This window comes from Typopeltis vanoorti, chromosome 6 (assembly GCF_054136105.1).
Source record: "Typopeltis vanoorti isolate ZY-2024b chromosome 6, IOZ_Tvanoo_1.0, whole genome shotgun sequence".
Lineage (NCBI taxonomy): Eukaryota > Metazoa > Arthropoda > Arachnida > Uropygi > Thelyphonidae > Typopeltis > Typopeltis vanoorti.
The window spans coordinates 62,009,799-62,027,218 of record NC_143554.1 but is presented as its reverse complement, the minus strand read 5'-3'; the positions used below and the strand labels follow the sequence as shown (position 1 = coordinate 62,027,218).

At 36.3% G+C, this 17,420-nt stretch overlaps 1 protein-coding gene across 1 annotated transcript in view; it reads right to left on the bottom strand.

Annotated features, from left to right (window-relative positions):
* Positions 1 to 17,420, bottom strand: part of LOC150105492 (activating signal cointegrator 1 complex subunit 2-like) — a 277,206-nt gene that overhangs the window by 21,878 nt on the left and 237,908 nt on the right. Inside the window, exon 20 of the mRNA XM_090393972.1 lies at positions 10,741 to 10,864. Within this exon, the coding sequence (XP_090250098.1) occupies positions 10,741 to 10,864 (124 nt within the window). The remainder of the gene's footprint in view (positions 1 to 10,740; positions 10,865 to 17,420) is intronic.

Here is a 17,420-nt window from a genome sequence, read left to right as displayed (position 1 = left end):
GATGTACGTCTCCCAAATTTGGGACAGTCTCGTGCATCCAAATTTGTTGAGGTTTGGCATGTTTCTTAGGGCTGAGGCTGATTCCATGAATAGTCTTTCAAATTTATACTTGCTGCAGTGTATTATTGTGACTTTCTTCCACCATATTCTGTGGCATGTATCGAGAGCATGGTCTGCAAGCCCATAGTGGCTGTAATGGTGAAACCAGATGTAGGCCTTGTGTTCCAAAATTCTGATATTTGCTGTCCTGTCTGTTTGGCCAAAATACCAACCACTTCCCCTAGACCAGGTAGGTCTAGGGGAAGTGGTTGGTCTTTAGTGGTGCGGATAAAGGATGCCAATTTTCTATGTGGTCTGTAACAAGAGGTCAGATCATGTTTATTCAGGATTTTGGTAATTTTTTCTGAAGTGCTCCAGATGTAGGGAATGGTGATGGATTTAAAATAATCTTTTTTTTGTGAGGGAGAGGGGGGGGGCTGTGGTTCACTGGTTTTAGTATTTTTTGGGGTTGTAGCCATTGGCTGAGGTGTTAAGGATGTGATTTAGTTCAGTGGTAAGGGCATTTTCATTTAAACAGATTAGTTTAGCCCTGTTGTATAGTGTCTTAATAACTCAATATTGTTGTGGGGGGGGGGCACGATTGTTGGTGAATGTACCTGCCTGTATGGATGGGTTTTCTATAAACTGAGAAAAACCAAGGTTCCATCAGGCTGGCAGGTGACTAGTGTGTGTGTGTGTCTAGGAAAGGGAGGCTGTTGTTTTCCTCTTTTTCCAGGGTGAACTTGGTTCTGGGGTGTTGGTTCTTTAAGTGCGTTAGGAGAGGAATGTATCGGAGCCATGTGGCTAAACAGTGAACACATCATCAACGTAGTGAAGCAATATGGTAGGATTTTGTGGGGCAGAGTTTAAGGCTTTCTCTTCAAAAGTCTCCATAAAGAAGTTGGCCAAGGGTGGGGAGAGTGGTGAACCCATGGCTGTCCCCTCTAACTTTCTTTTAGAATTTTCCCTGCCAAATAGGTGGATAAGGGGAATGCCACCGTGGTGCTCAACAATACTGACTACACAGGTAAGCTTAAGGCTTTATTGTTAGATCAGGCTACTTACCTTCCCATTGAATACAATCCTACCAACTCTCAAATTAGAAAACTCCATAGGATCCTTAAGAAGGTCACTTCTTGGCCTGTGGAAGTTAGTAACAAATTAAAACCCTTTAACTCTAGACCCTCCCCCGTATTTATGGGCTTCCAAAAATACATAAATTAAATGTGCCATTACGTCACATAGTGGATGACATTGATTCTCCCAAGTTCAAATTAAGCCAAACATTTAGCCAACGTGCTCATATGCCATACTGGCAACACACCATCATACATAAAAAACTCAGCCTACTTCAAAGCCAGTCTAGAAAACCTTATACTCCAACATACTGAAATAATGGTCAGTTTTGACATCTCCTTATTCACAAATGTCCCACTCAAGGAAACCTTAGAGCTCATCCAAGCCAAATCTCCCCCCCATGGATGCATGAGACTGCCCCAAATTTGGGAGACATACATCTTGAGAACTTCAGCCTAACGACCAAGAATACCTAATATAGACTGCTAGGGGGGCACCATCAAGACTTTATAGGAAAAACAGTAGTTTCCTCGCTTTGACCTCATTTGCTGTTTTTAGTGCCTACGTGCACGTGTCTTAATCTTATATTCCCATGAATATGGCAACGTGACATTGCCGAAATATAGGAAGTATATGTAAATTGACTATTTGGGAAATGTTGATCAAGTATCTGAGAAAAAACTATTTAATACCAACTAGTTTCACCAACTTGAGCTGTTGGCATCTTCAGGTTACAGGACTGATGATAGGAACGAAAGCGAACAAAACATGTTACAGACTAGACATTAACAGAATTCTAATTATAAATTACAAAACAACACCGAACGTGTGCAATACACGTGTGGCGCGTACACGATTTCACTTGTTGTTGTTTAGGAACGTTTTATAGTTGGTACTAAAGTTCGTTTCTTGTGCGTTTAGAGATCAAATTAGGGTCTTCCAGATCTTGGATAAGATTAAACCTTGGTTCCTATTAAGATTTTCTACAGAACAGGCGACTGTTGTGGCTTCTTTACAAATATGAGAGCGGTAATCCTCTTCTATGTAAGGAGTACAGCTTTTATCCCACTCAATGACTTCTGTTAATGTCTAGTCTGTAACATGTTTTGTTCGCTTTAGTTCCTATCATCGGTCCTGTACCCTGAAGATGCCAACAGCTCAAGTTGGTAAAACTAGTTGGTATTAAATAGTTTTTTCTCAGATACTTGATCACTTGATCAACATTTCCCAAATAGTCAATTTACATAGCTTCTGTGGTCAAGAAAAACTATCGTTTAATATGAATAGAATCCATGGGGATACTAAATGAAAGGTATGCAGTTTTGAACTCCTAAAATGCAAAAAAGCTAGGTTGTTAAATCACTTCACCTTTTTAAAAAGATGGCAGGACAACAACAACATTATTCCTAAGTTCTTATCTTTAAAGCAACAATTCCATTCCAGACAAGCTAAACATATATATTTCAAGACATCAGTGGCGCTTCTACGTGAAAGGATACAACACACGAGATTTGTATTAAGCAAAATAAACTCACATGTTACAATTTCTTTGAGGATATCTCTAGTACTTTAGACCAAGATGTTTGGCAACTTTTAGACAGAATGATCATTAGCTATGAAAAAGCCTTTACAAAAAGCAAACGGAACCAAATTAAAAAATTTAACTACCTTTATGCAAATCATATTAAGTCTAAACCTTCTCTGCCAGACAACAAAGTTATTTTCAATTTATTGGATCATGTATTAACTAAACCAGAGATCGCTATTCTCAAAAAAGGTTTCAACTTTGCGATAACACCTAATCACATACCTAAAGTGGATATCATTTGCAATATAGATAAGGCAATCTCGTTGTTACCTCAACACACAGCCAATGACCTTAGATTAAAAAGTAGTACCATCCTCTCTTCTTCAAGAACTCCCAACACAAACTTCACCCCTCTGGAAAAAAGAAAGATATCATTATACTCAAAGCGGATAAAGGAAACAGCACAGTGATCTTAAACACCAAAGACTACGAAGATAAACTTAGCTATTTACTATCAGACATGTCTGTTTACCGTGTCCTAGTAACAGATCCAATGTTAAAAAATCACAATGATACCAACAACTTATTACGCCACATGGTTAAGTGGCCAACAGAATTAATTAAAAAATTGAAGTCGATGCATCCTCTAACTCCTAGACTATATGGCGTTCCTAAAGTTCACAAAGTTGGAGTTCCATTATGCCCTATTGTGGACGGTATCAACTCTCCTACCTATCTGTTGTCTAAGCACCTCGCAAAACTCCTACAACAAAATATCTATAATTCAGATACTTATATTAGAAACTCACAACATTTTGTAGAGAAATTAGAAAACATCTCCATCTCCGAAAACGATCTACTGGCCAGCTTAGATGTCCAATCTTTATTTACAAACATCCCTGTGGTAGAAATCATCAACATTTTAAGTACTTTGTTTCTACAAGATATCGCTTCGCTGTTCAGTCATTGCCTAACATCACACTATTTTTTATGGAAGAAAACCATTTACCAGCAACTGAATGGCTTGGCAATGGGTAGCCCCCTCTAACCATCTTGTGCCGATCTTTTCATGGAAGATCTTGAAAGAAGAATTTTATCTCAAGTAGACTCCAAACCCACAATATGGTGGAGATATGTGAATGACATCTTCATTGTGTGGAACCACAAAAAAGATGACTTATTTGAATTCCTAAATAAGATCTCCTTTCACCATTCAATCAAATTCACTCTGGACCTTGAAAAAGAAAAACAACTATCATTTCTGGATATCCCAATTAAGAAGCAAGCTAATGGGCGTTTCAACCTCTCAGTTTATAGAAAACCCATGAATACAGGACGTTATTTACAATTCAGCTCCTCCCACCACATTTCTCAAAAACTCAGCATTGTACATATGCTAAAGAAGAGAGCTTACAACAGACCAAAAAGATCTCCAAGACGAATTGACACTGATATCCAACAACCTCATCTTGAATGGCTATCCCCGGAGACTTGTTAACAAGATTGTGTTCTCTGATTCACCACAAAGACAATAAGAAGACACTCAATGTATTACCACAATCGTCATTCCATATGTGGGGACAGCCTCTAACAAGGTTGCTAAACTCCTCAAACCACATAAAATAAGAGTGACCTTTAAACCTAAAGATACAATTCGAAAACTCTTAAGATCTCCAAAAGACTTCCATCCTTTCTTTAAATATGCCTGGAGTTTACAATATCCCATGCTCGTGCAGTTTAAGTTACATCGGCCAAACTTCAAGAAGCCTTGAGATATATCAGGCAGAAAGAACACATCGGATATGTCAAAAACAACAGACAAGATATATCGGGCTTATCTTCCCATTTCTCCAGAACCAACCATATCATTGAGTGGGATAAAAGTTGTACTCCTTACATAGAAGAGGATTACCGCTCTCGTATTTTTAAAGATTTTAAAGAACTATAAAACATTCCTAAATAACAACAAGTGAAATCATGTACGTGTAACACATGTACTGCACACGTTCAGTGTTGTTTTGCAATTTATAATTAGAATTCTGTTAATGTCTAGTCTGTAATGTTTTGTTCGCTTTAGTTCCTATCATCAGTCCTGTACAAGCCATTAGGAAAAAGAAAACCAGGACGTCCTCTTAAATGATGACTTCTAAGGCTGGAACAGGCCATGCTAGGCCTAAATCCTTGATACGCATGATGGTGATGTATTTTTAAAGAAGTCACAACAGTTGCCCGTTCTGTAGCAAATCTGAATAGGAACCAAGGTTTAATCTTATCCGAGATCTGGAAGACCCTAATTAGATCTCTAAACACACAAGAAATGAACTTTAGTACCAACTATAAAACATTCCTAAACAACAACAAGTGAAATCGTGTACGCGCCACACGTGTATTGCACACGTTCAGTGTTGTTTTGTAATTTATAATTAGAATTCTGTTAATGTCTAGTCTGTAACATGTTTTGTTCGCTTTCGTTCCTATCATCAGTCCTGTACCCTGAAGATGCCAACAGCTCAAGTTGGTGAAACTAGTTGGTATTAAATAGTTTTTTCTCAGATACTTGATCAGCATTTCCCAAATAGTCAATTTACATAGCTTCTGTGGTCAAGAAAAATTACTGTTTAATATGAATAGGAAGTATATATTAAAGTTTATTTTAATTTATATTCCAGTATACGTTGTGAATTCCTTAAGTTATTTAGTAATCGAATGCCATCATCATTCCCTACTTCTGGGTTACATCTGAAAAAAAAAAAAAAGCCAGGTCCTTAAAAAAAATACAACCTCTGTACAACTTTTAAGCTCTACCAAAACCTTGCTACCCTTATCTATTCCACTAAAGATCAGCTCTCTCCTCTCTGTGCCTGGAGCATACAAAGAACCCTGTTCCTGCAAGTTGGCATGCTTTAGACAGACAGACAGGCAGATCAGTCACCATTCACATAGATGAACACAAAATGTACATCAGCAATCACTATAGTCGATCTGGTCTTGTGAAGCATGTATTGGATACCACTTACTTGATCTTCTTGAAAAAAACACTATGCTCCATCACAGTAAATTCAGTAAATTTAAAAAAGACTGTTTTTGGAATCTCCAGGAGCACTCAGAAATCAACCAATCTAATTAATAGATATGAATGCAAGAAACTTCCCAGGATTTGAGAAATGTTAATCCTCATAGATTCCCATTACAACCTAGGTTGCATGCAAATGCCTATAGAGGGCACCTGACCCAGATAGGATTTGGGGGCAGATGTGTTGTCTTTGTGTGTGTGTATTAAAAGTGTGCTTTTGTACTCCCTGAAGATGTCTCAGTGAGATGTAATATTGGAAGAATTAAAATTAGTTTTTAGTCTTTTCTTAGTGCTGTTAATACTCCAATAAACCTACAACATGATGTCAATCAACAATTGTGATGCTTACTGAAAGCTACTAATGTACACCCACAGATATGAGACCCTTCGACACTTCTGCGCATGTCAACAGAAGGAGGATCCATTCCAATAATAGGGTAAGTAATCCGTTTTGTGGGATGAATTGTTTATTATTACACGTCAGAAAATTAACTTCTTTTTTATGATCATTGTAGTTTTTAAAGTGGTAACTATTTTGCTTGTATAACAGTTGGAAAATTTTACCTATGAAGCACATGATTTTGATGTTGGCAACCAATTCATACATCCTTCATTTCTTTCTCCCTTTCAGCATGAATCGACTATTCTTGGCACAAAATCAAGTGAAGCTCTAGCAAGTATAGGCATACTATAATGTTATAGATTTGGCAACCTTTGTGTGTGTGTGTGGAATATATTATTATTATTATATGGGCACCTCCATGAAGTCTGAAGATCTATTGTAGGAGACCCAACCTATCCACACAATCTATCATACCTCTCCTTGAACCCATTAACAGACAAAGCACTCATAACTGACTCTGGCAACCCATTCCATTCATTCACACCTCTCCAAGCAAAAATTTAGCCCTCATACCCCCTACTAACCACATCTTTATTCAACTTCCAGTGATGACCCCTTGTTCTGGTCCCTTCTAGCCAAGTGCTGAAAATTCTGCCTTAAGTTGGTCACTCTGAGTAGTGATCACTTCAGCCAGTCCCAAGCCTGGATAAAGGAGGAGGGATATGCATACAAAAAATTTTTATGCTACAAAACCGATTCAAACAAAACCTCAGAATAGCACTCAATGGCAATTGACCTGGAATGGAAAAAAGCATAAGATTGGATTATGAAATAAGCAGAAAAATACGACCAAGATTAAGAGGTATTGATAACATTAACTTATTAACTCAATAAATTAGTACATAAATTAATGCATTTGTGCATAAATATTTATTGAAGGAATATTTACATTTAATTTAAAAATGTCAGAGAGGATGAACATAATCCAAAACTTGACTACTATAAAAATGAAAGGCTGTGAAAGATTAATCAAGGATAGAAGATTATGGAGACAAGTTGTACAGGAGGCTAAGACTCGCAATGGGCTGTAATGCCAGATGGTAGGTAGCCAAGTGCTGAAACATTTCCCCCTGCATCTATCCTATAAAACCCTTTCACCTACTTACTGGCCAATGTGGATAAAATAGTGACACCAAATTGCACTTCTTATCCATGTTATTCAATGGGTTTTAGAGCTTCGTATCCAGATTTATCTCTACGTCTATAGACGTCATGGCTGGTTGGGGGGGTTAGAGATATTTAAGCAAGTTAAATGTCTTTATCATATCCCCTCTTTTATTCTCCTAACTTCTGCAATCCACACACCCTAAATCTATCCTCATAGGGAACATTCCACAGGCCATTCACCTCCGAATCCTCTCCAATGCTTCCTCATCACCAAGAAACCCAGAGAACTAGACTTGAGTATAGTAATCCAGATGTGGGTGTATCGAGGCCTTATAAAGAGGAATAACAACTTCCTTATCTCTACTTGTTAATGTGTTCCTCAATAGCCAAGTAATCTTATGGGCTACCTTAGCAATATGTCTAAACTTTAACTCCATGTCTATCGCCACCCCTAAATCTCTAGATTCATCTATTTTCTAGAGTACAGTGCCATCAATGTGATGCAGGGCTTGTAATCTGTTTATCCCAGAATGCATAACTAAATTTTTCTCCACATTAAACACATATGAAAGAACAAGAGCAAGGCTTCCTAGGTGAAGAGGACCTAATCAAACTCATATGATGCTTTATGTTATGACATAACAAATCTGGTATTTCTAGCTCTTAATGTTTAAATAAAATCCACAAGATTTAATTAAATTTTTTTTCCCAAAACTTTGGACTATTTTTTTTTTTTTTTTAAAAAAAAACAAGTATGACTGTATAAATCTACCAAAAATTTGGGAGACAGTTGTCCTAAGACCAAATTAATATTTATTTATTTTTATTTTATTTTTTTCAAAACTTTGGACTACTGTTTTTTTTTTTTTTTTTTTTTTTTTTTTTAACTTAGATGGCCCTTTATTAGGAATTTAGTCTTGTGTCACACGCTACTATTACTTATACTAGCCCACTGTTACACCGGATTGTGGTTGTCTCGCATTTGTAACAAACTTTGTTTGTGTGCTCTGAAGATGCTGGATATAATACCAGCAAAATATTAGCTTTTAAGTTAATAAATAGTTATTTTCTTATCAATCTGTGTTCGCATCAATACCATTTAAATCCAATTCAACATGTGTGATGAACGCATAAGCCTATCCACCCAGTAAAATCCACAATAGTCCATTTCTCCATGGCTGGGCCATGGAGAAATGGACATGACAATTTCTTCAGTTATAATAATAGGAAGCCGTACATCAAATATACTAGTTGCAGATTTAACTGTTTGGGTAAAGTTAGCAAGTATTTATTTGTCCTGGTGAAGAGGATAGCAGGATAAATTAAATTATGATAAGAAGCTAAATATCAAATTTGGTGGTGGTATATTTACTTTTCACTGACAGCCACTTTCAAAATGATGTTTTATTACTATTACGAGGGTGGTCTGAAAAGTTCTTGGCCTAACAATGAAAAAACAAATTTATAACTTCGAAATTATTTTTCAACATGATCTCCCTTAAGACTAATACATTTATTCCAGCAATGTTCCAGCACCATTATCCTGTCCCTGTAGTGGTTCTCAGTTAGATCTGCAAAATGCCCCTTTACAGGTGCAATCACCTCTTGATTTGAAGAAAAATGCTGAGCAGAGGAAGAGTTTTAGTTTTGGGAAGAGACAGAAGTCAGAGGGAGCCAAATCTGGGGAATAGGGTGGATGTTCAAGCAATTCATAATGCAGATCTCTTAACTTTCCAATTGTAAAAAAAAAAAACCTTTGTGGGTAGATGCAGTCCTGATGAAAGATGATTTTTTTTCTTCTGCAAACTGGGTCATTTCTTACGAATTTTTTCATCTAGTCTGGTTAAAATATCGGAATAATATTCCCTGGTTATTGTTTTACCCTTTTCAAGATAATTAATAAACAAAATGCCTTTAGTATCCCAAAAACACTGATGCTATGACCTTTCCTGCTGATGGAACCCACTTTGTCTTCTTTAGAGTAGAACAACCGGCTTCTGTCCACTGTTTTGACTCCTGTTTAGATTCTGGTGTGTAATGATGAATCCAAGTCTCATTTTATCCATAGTAATAAATCGACGCACAAAATCAGTTTTATTCTTGTTAAAACGCTCCAAGCACTGTTCAGATTTTCATGCAAGTGTGTTTTTGATCTGCTGTGAGCAACCATCTTGTGCAAAGCTTTTTTATTTGCAATTCTTCATGCAAAATATATCCTACACGTTCTTTTGAAATGCCTATAGTCTCAGCAATTTCAACAATTTGACTCATTGGTCATCCAATACTATATCGTGCAACTTGATCAATGATTTTTGGTGGTGTTACACTTTTTGGACGTCCTTCACATGGATCACCTTCAAGGTGGGTACAGCCATGTTTAAACTTGGCAGCCCATTTCTTAATTGTCAAAAACGAAGGAGAAGAGTGCCCATAGACTTTTATGAACTTTGAATGAATTTCTTTAGGCATTAAACCTTCTTTTACAAAGAATTTTATAATTGCACGATACTCAAATTTTATCCATTTCAAGGGATACAGACAACACTTTTGCTTCAGACAGCTGTATAAAACAAACTACTTGATAGAATGACTTGCAATTTCACATAGATGTTTATGACAGATGTAGCAACTTAGAAAAAAAAATCTTGCTGATAGTGTTGCTATTTATGGTCGAGGCTGAGAATTCTTCAGACCATTCTCGTAAACTCCAAGATCATACATCAGTTCCCCGTCTTCTCTTCCCTACTGACAAGTAGGGAAGAGAAGATGGGGAAGAGAAAGCCATACACAGTATTCCAGTTGAACAGTTCCAGAACCATTTCGAGCAGTGGAAAAAATGTTGGGACAAGTGTGTTGACTGACATGGAGAGTACTTTGAAGGAGACTAGAATATGGTATTATAAACTTCAATAAAATTTTTGAAAAAAAATAATCTGGTTATTTTTGCTTATATTGTCATATGACAAACCCTGCCAAATCCATATGAGACTAACTTGAGTCGGTTGAAAAGCCCTAATAAATGTCTATTGCATCTTTGATGAGATACAAACACAGATCTTTTAAACTGAAAGACATCACTACTGAGTTACAAAAGACCACCTTTATTAATAATTTTTGTTTTCAAAATATAAATTGTATTCTTTCCTTAAAAAAAATCACTATATACTTGATTATGAAGAGCACTGTATTTTTGAGAACATCTGATGAAATTGCTTAGTGAAAAATATTAGAATCTGTAGAGATTCAAAACTGAAGTAAATCCCAAATTGATCTAATTTAAAATACAATGTTGTATTTCATCAGCTGACTGGCTTAAAGCAAGATAGTTTATCTGTAAACAGCTTTTTTTAGCAAAAACAAACTGTTTCACATTAATTAAATTTTTGTACTTAATTAAAATTAAAATTTTAATTCTGGAGACCCATGAAAATTCAGAAAAAATTAATTTCAAGAATTGGTATATGGCTGAAGAACGGTAAATTATCTTTTATACAGAATGATTTTTAGCCTTACCTCTTACACTTTGTGAATGTGGTCGTCTTCCCTGGGACAGTCTTTTCTGTTCAGCTCTCTCTCTTAGTACTGCAGGGTTAGTAATAAACTCATCTGTATTTCTCTTTATTTCTTCATCCTGTGTCTTTTTATTATAATACAAATTAAATTGAATCAATTTATTAATAAAAGTATTAAGAAAACAATACAAAATCTTAGCAGAGAGTAATTTCTGAAGCTGATGTTTATGAGCTTCCTGGAGATTTTGGTACATTTATAACTGCTGAAAGATTTAAAATTTTACTAAGATTGCCTTTTGTCTCCGATTTCCAGCTAGTCGACAAACAGTTAACTTTAATGAAGTATTGCATTTTCCTATACAAATGATTTTACAGAAAAGATTAAACACACTAGCAGTGTGGACTAAGGAGATATGTAATCTGGAAGCCCAGTTCTAGTGACCAAATATGGAACTTTTTTCTAGCCACCTCAGCCCTCCAAATAAGTGGAGTGGTGGTCTCATTATACTGGAGATGAAATTCAACTCCCATCTAAGGACAACATTCATGAACCGTTCATGTTTACTGTGGGATTTGAACCCACACCTTATTGGTTCAAAAGCCCACTTGGCTAACCAAGTGGACTTGTTCAAAAAATTTAATTTAAAAATCAATTTAAGCCTTCCCATCAAAATGAAAGACACATCAGACTGAGCCTATAATGCCTGAAATATCTGTTCCCATTCCACCTGGTCAATCCAGGAGTATGTATAGGATCCAATACACTTAACCTCCTGGACTATACCACAGTCATTGTGGTATAGTCCAGTCATGTTGTGGTCGTGTTACTGGTTTTCTAATTTATTAGTTTTCAAAAACATCTGGTTGTGGCTAACTGAAAAATGTTAGGTTTTTTTTTTTTGCAAAAGTTAAACTTGAAGAATCAATTTACGCAATGAAAGTTGTACAATAAATCAAAAGAACTAAATTACATAACAAAAATTAGTAATATTGCAGTCACAAAAATTTAAGAAATGTATCAAGGTTGCTCAGCTCAAGTCTAAAACAATGAATTTTGGATTTATTTACAATTTCACATCAGTGAGGCAACATGAGAAAAGAAATCATTTACTTTTTTATTATCAAGAGGTAAGTACAACATTTCAATATTATCATATTTTCCCAGCATTTGTTTAAGAGGTCTGTTATCTTGAAAAAAAAAAAGTCATGAATTTGATTTGTATATTATATAATACAAAATTCTATTTAATCTAGCTTATAACTCAGCTTAATTATTATGAAGCCTTCAAAAACATTAAAATACTAATGGTACTGCTGCTTACTTGCTTACCTTTTCCTATAAAAGGATTACTTAAAAAAAAAAAAAAAAAAGATGAAATGTTTCTTCCCAAGTTAATTCATATTTTATATTGTTCCTCATGTAACATGTTAAGGATATACATAAAAGGAAAAGGGATATAATTACATAAATATTGCATGAAATTCTGTCATGTTATACCATATTTTACATTGTGGTTTAAGCCAATAAGAATACAATTTGGTCAGCAAAATCCCAAATTGCCAGCCCATCCTCGTTCATTCAATATACAGTTAGATACCTAACAGGGTACACTATGAGAAGGTGGGGAATGCACATCAAATCAGAAGCCCTGGTTGGTTCTCCTCATTCCTTTAAAGGCTATGTGGAGGTTGCCTCTCAGTTATACAGTTTTGACCCTTAAGCACCCCTGCTGCTTACTTGCTTACCATTTCCAATAACATGAGGATTACTTAAAAAAAAGATGGCAGTCTCTTTAGTTGTTCTTGAAATGTTTTCCCCAAGTTAAACAAAAATCATGGGAAGACTTTGGCAAGAACAAAGAAAATAAATATCAGGAAGGTGGCAAAAGATTCTGGAAGCTGTTGAAAAAGCTCAGAAATAGAGAAAAGAGCACTGTTAAAGGAATTAGAGATGATAAACGTAAAAACTTTTATAAAAACTGGAGAAAACAAAAAGATATCCTTGATGTATGGAGTAATTACTTCGAAAAATTGCGAAATGAAACAAGCAGTGACAGCACAGTGGTAAAAAAACACTCAACACATGAAATCAAGAATACATTATCCATACTTGAAGTAGAAAAAGCCATCAAAAGCCTGAAATGTGGAAAGGCAGTGGGAGTAGATGATATTTGACCAGTAATGCTCAAATATGGGGATATAAAAGTCTTGCAGTGGCTGCACTGTATAGTACACAATGCCTGGACAGAGGGACGAATTCCAGATGATCGGAGTAGAGCTCTCATACTACTCATATATCAAAAGAGAAATAAAACTGAATGTGAGAATTACAAGGGTATTTCCCTATGGAGTGTTCCTGGTAAGATTTATGCAAGTCTACTTGTGAAACAGCTGAAAAGGATTGTGAAAGGGAAGCTTGGTGAACAACAAGCTGAATTCAGGCCTAATAATAGATGATGTCAGGATCAGATTTCACTTAACAAATAGTTGAGAAATCGTGGAAATATAAGAAAGATATGTATTTAAGTTTTGTAAACCTGCAAAAGGCATATGACAAGCCAAGAGAAAAGCTATTTAAAACGTTACAGTTATATGGTGTCAATGGGACATTATATCAAGCAATACTTAGTCTTTATTTGAGTTGTAAGTCAGCAGTTAGAACTGAAAGAAGTACAGGAAGATGATTTAATGTGAAATCTGGTGTCAGACAAGGATGTACATTATCCCCCTCTGTTATTTATTCTCAATATGGATCACATTATGAAGGAAAGTGATATTAAACCTGATATCAAAATTGGAGATGTTATACTTTTAAATAAATCCAGTACGAGTCTGCAAGATTTCCTGACTAAATAGAATAATTGTTGTGATAAATTTGGAATGAAAATTTGTCGCCTGGTTGCTGAGTGGCTAATGTATCTGCTCTCCTGTCACAAAAGGCTGTGGGTTCGAATCCCACTGTGGGCATGGATGTTTGTGATTGTCTGTGACAAGATTAGTGGTGGTGGTCGGCAGTAGTTGGCGTTGGTGTAGATGATGAAGGTGGTTGTGGTTGGTGGAGCCGGAGAGTTGTAGAGTAGGTACCCTCCCTCGATGAGTCTTTGGACTCCCTGGAGGTGTTATGTAATAATAATAATAATAAAATCAGAAATAACAAGACAAAGATGATGAAAATAGGCAGAAGCATTGAAAATGCCAACTGTATCATGAATGGAAACCTATAGAACAAGTAACACATTTAAGCTACTTAGCACAAAGGCGTTGCTGATTTTTTTTAATTTTTTTATTGAAGATGGTAAATTAAATATGGAAATAGAAAACAGAATCAACAAAACTGGTATGATAGGAAATCAACTGAATAAATTTATATGGAATAACAGAGAAATTAGTCAAAACACTAAATTAACTACATACAAGACAGTATATAGTTAATTTAGTATTCAAACCAATTTTAACTTATGGATTTGAGAGCTAGGTTAGAAATAAAACACTTGACCAAAGACTAGAGGTCATAGATATGAGAGTCCTGAAAAAGATTACGGGCATGAACAGATGGCATCAATGGCAATATCATATTAAAAATGAGGATATTAAAAAAGAACTTGACATTGTTAGCATCCAGGAATGTGTTAGCATAGCTAATCTCAGATGGTATGGTCATTTAAACAGAATGGGAGAGGAAAGATTAGGAAAACAAGTGTTCTCTGCCAGGTTGGCAGGAGGAAGATAAGATCAATATATAGGTGGATTGATACAGTAAAAAGTGCCTTAGAAGACAGAAATATAAGATCTGATAATGTTGAAGGAAACAACTGATTTGGAGGAAACAATTTTCCTCCAAATCAATCTGTTATCTTGAGATAATAAGATTGATTTGGAGAAAAATTGTTGATAGAAAGTTAGTAATGATGTAGGTTTTTCATGTTGTACTATCATAATATCCAGTACACCCCAACAATGTCAGCAATTTGATGATGATGATAAAATATTGCATGATATTTTCTCAGTTCCCAGAAGAAGGGCAAATAGATTTGTGTCATCTGTATTTTTAACAAATTGTTTATTTTTACATTCTGCTGTTTTACAGTCATATATCCTAAATAGTATAGCAAAAAAGTTATGAAACTGAATTTTAAAAAGAATATCTAACATCATGTATTATTCTGGAAGAGGGCACTAGAGAAGCACAGAAATATGATCTTGTCAATCAAAATGAATTAGCTTAAGCTGCATTCTTTGTGCTTCATGTCAAGCACCATTATCAGCAACCACAGAATGGAAATAAAAGTTCTTTCCAGAGCTATGTATCAAAAATGCAAATAGCATGTTTTAATCAGAAAAGGAACAATTCATATGGAATCTTTTTCCAGAAGAAAGTACTGTTACCAGCTATTATTAATTAATATTGAAATGTCTGTTGTTGAGGTTCAAACACCTTCCAGTTAGATTTTGAATAGTTTGGTTGCTTTTGCATGACAATGCATCTTCTTGCACAGCACTCACTATGCAAAGAATACTTGAGCTGTACAGATGTTTCTGGATCACAAATAGGCAAGAGTGCTCAACCATCCTCTTACTCCCAATGCTGCTCCAGTAGACTTTTTTATTAATTTTTAAAAGCATGCCAATAGTAGGGAGGTAACCGAATCAGTTGATATAGTTGAATTACTGAGCGAGCACTTTGCAAGAGTATATCTTCCAGGTGGTGATATTGCAGAAATGAATGAACCAATAGATTATATGAGAATTGTGGTGAATGAAGTGGAGGTGAGTAGTCTATTGCAAAACCTCAATGTCAATAAATCTGTGGGATTGGATGGTATACCAGCTCGTGTCGTACGTGAAGAGGCTAAAGAATTGTCAGTACCCTTGACCATTTTGTTTAATTTGAGTCTTGGGTCTGGGTTAGTCCTGAGGGGATGGAAAGAGGGGAAAATAGTTCGACTGCATAAAGGAGGTTCCAAGGCTGCTGTTGTAAATTACCGACCGATTAGCATATCAGGAATCATTGTCAAGGTCTTGGAGAAATTAGTCAAGAGAAGAATACAGGATTGGATAGATGAAAATGGAATACTGTATGGGGGGGACAACATAGTTTTGTGAAGGGTAGATCATGCCTCAGTAACTTGTTCACGTTTTATAACACAGTGACGGCTGAACTGGATAATGGGTTTACAGTGATTCTACTGGACCTTGCCAAGGCCTTTGACAGGATACCACACGGAACTCTAATCAGTAAACTGGAGCAGATGGGGATGGATATAGGGTTGGTGAGATGGATAGGAGGGTGGTTGATGGAAAGATACCAGAGAGTGGTTTATTCATGAGTGGAGTCCAAAAGACGGCTTGTGACTAGTGGTGTGCCGCAGGGTTCTGTTCTTGGACCACTACTTTTCAATTTGTTCATTAACGATATAGGAAAGGATCTGAGAGGAAGTGTTCACTTGTTTGCTGATGATGCAAAGTTGGGTAGAGTAATTGTGAGTGCACAGGATGTCAAAATTTTGCAGGATGATTTGAATAGTTTGGAGGACTGGGCTAGGGAAAATGGATGTCAATTAATGTGGCAAAGTGTAAGGTTATGCATTTTGGAGTGAAAAGATTAGCAGCAGTATATCACATTGGTGATTCTACTGGACCTTGCCAAGGCCTTTGACAGGATACCACATGGAACTCTAATCAGTAAACTGGAGCAGATGGGGATGGATATAGGGTTGGTGAGATGGATAGGAGGGTGGTTGATGGAAAGATACCAGAGAGTGGTTTATTCAGGAGTGGAGTCCAAAAGACGGCTTGTGACTAGTGGTGTGCCGCAGGGTTCTGTTCTTGGACCACTACTTTTCAATTTGTTCATTAACGATATAGGAAAGGATCTGAGAGGAACTGTTCATTTGTTTGCTGATGATGCAAAGTTGGGTAGAACAATAGTGAGTGCACAGGATGTCAAAATTTTGCAGGATGATTTGGATAGTTTGGAGGACTGGGCTAGGGAAAATGGATGTCAATTAATGTGGCAAAGTGTAAGGTTATGCATTTTGGAGTGAAAAGATTAGCAGCAGTATATCACATTGGTGGAACCATACTCCAGGAGATTGATGAGGCCTGGGATTTGGGAGTATTGGTGGATAGGGAGTTGAAGTTTAGGGGACACATTGCAAAATTGGCTAAATCAGCTCATCAAATCACTTGGTTGCTGAAAAATACCTTAACAAGCAGAGACAAACAAGTTATTGTTCCTCTATATTGAGCCTTGATAAGACTCCATCTAGACTACTGTGCCCAGATATGGATGCCAGGGTTTCTTCTTGATGGGGGAGGATCCAGAGACGAATGATCAAGATGATAGCGGGTCTGTGGAATGAACCTTATGAGAACAGGTTGAAGATTTGTGGGTTGCAAAAATTGGTTGATAAGTGGAAAAGGGGTGATATGATTGAGACATTCAAATTACTGAATGGTTTCTATAGGATTAATCCAGAAGATATTTTTGAGAATAGGACTGCTGGTGGGAGGACTAGGGGCCATACATGGAAGCTGGGCAAGAATGTGGTTAGTAGGGGTGTTAGAGCTAGGTTTTGTTACTTGGAGAGTGGTGAATGAGTAGAATAAGCTGCAAGAAGTCTGTTGTGGGTGCTATGACCATGAATGCGTTCAAGGCGAGGTATGATAGATACTGTGTGA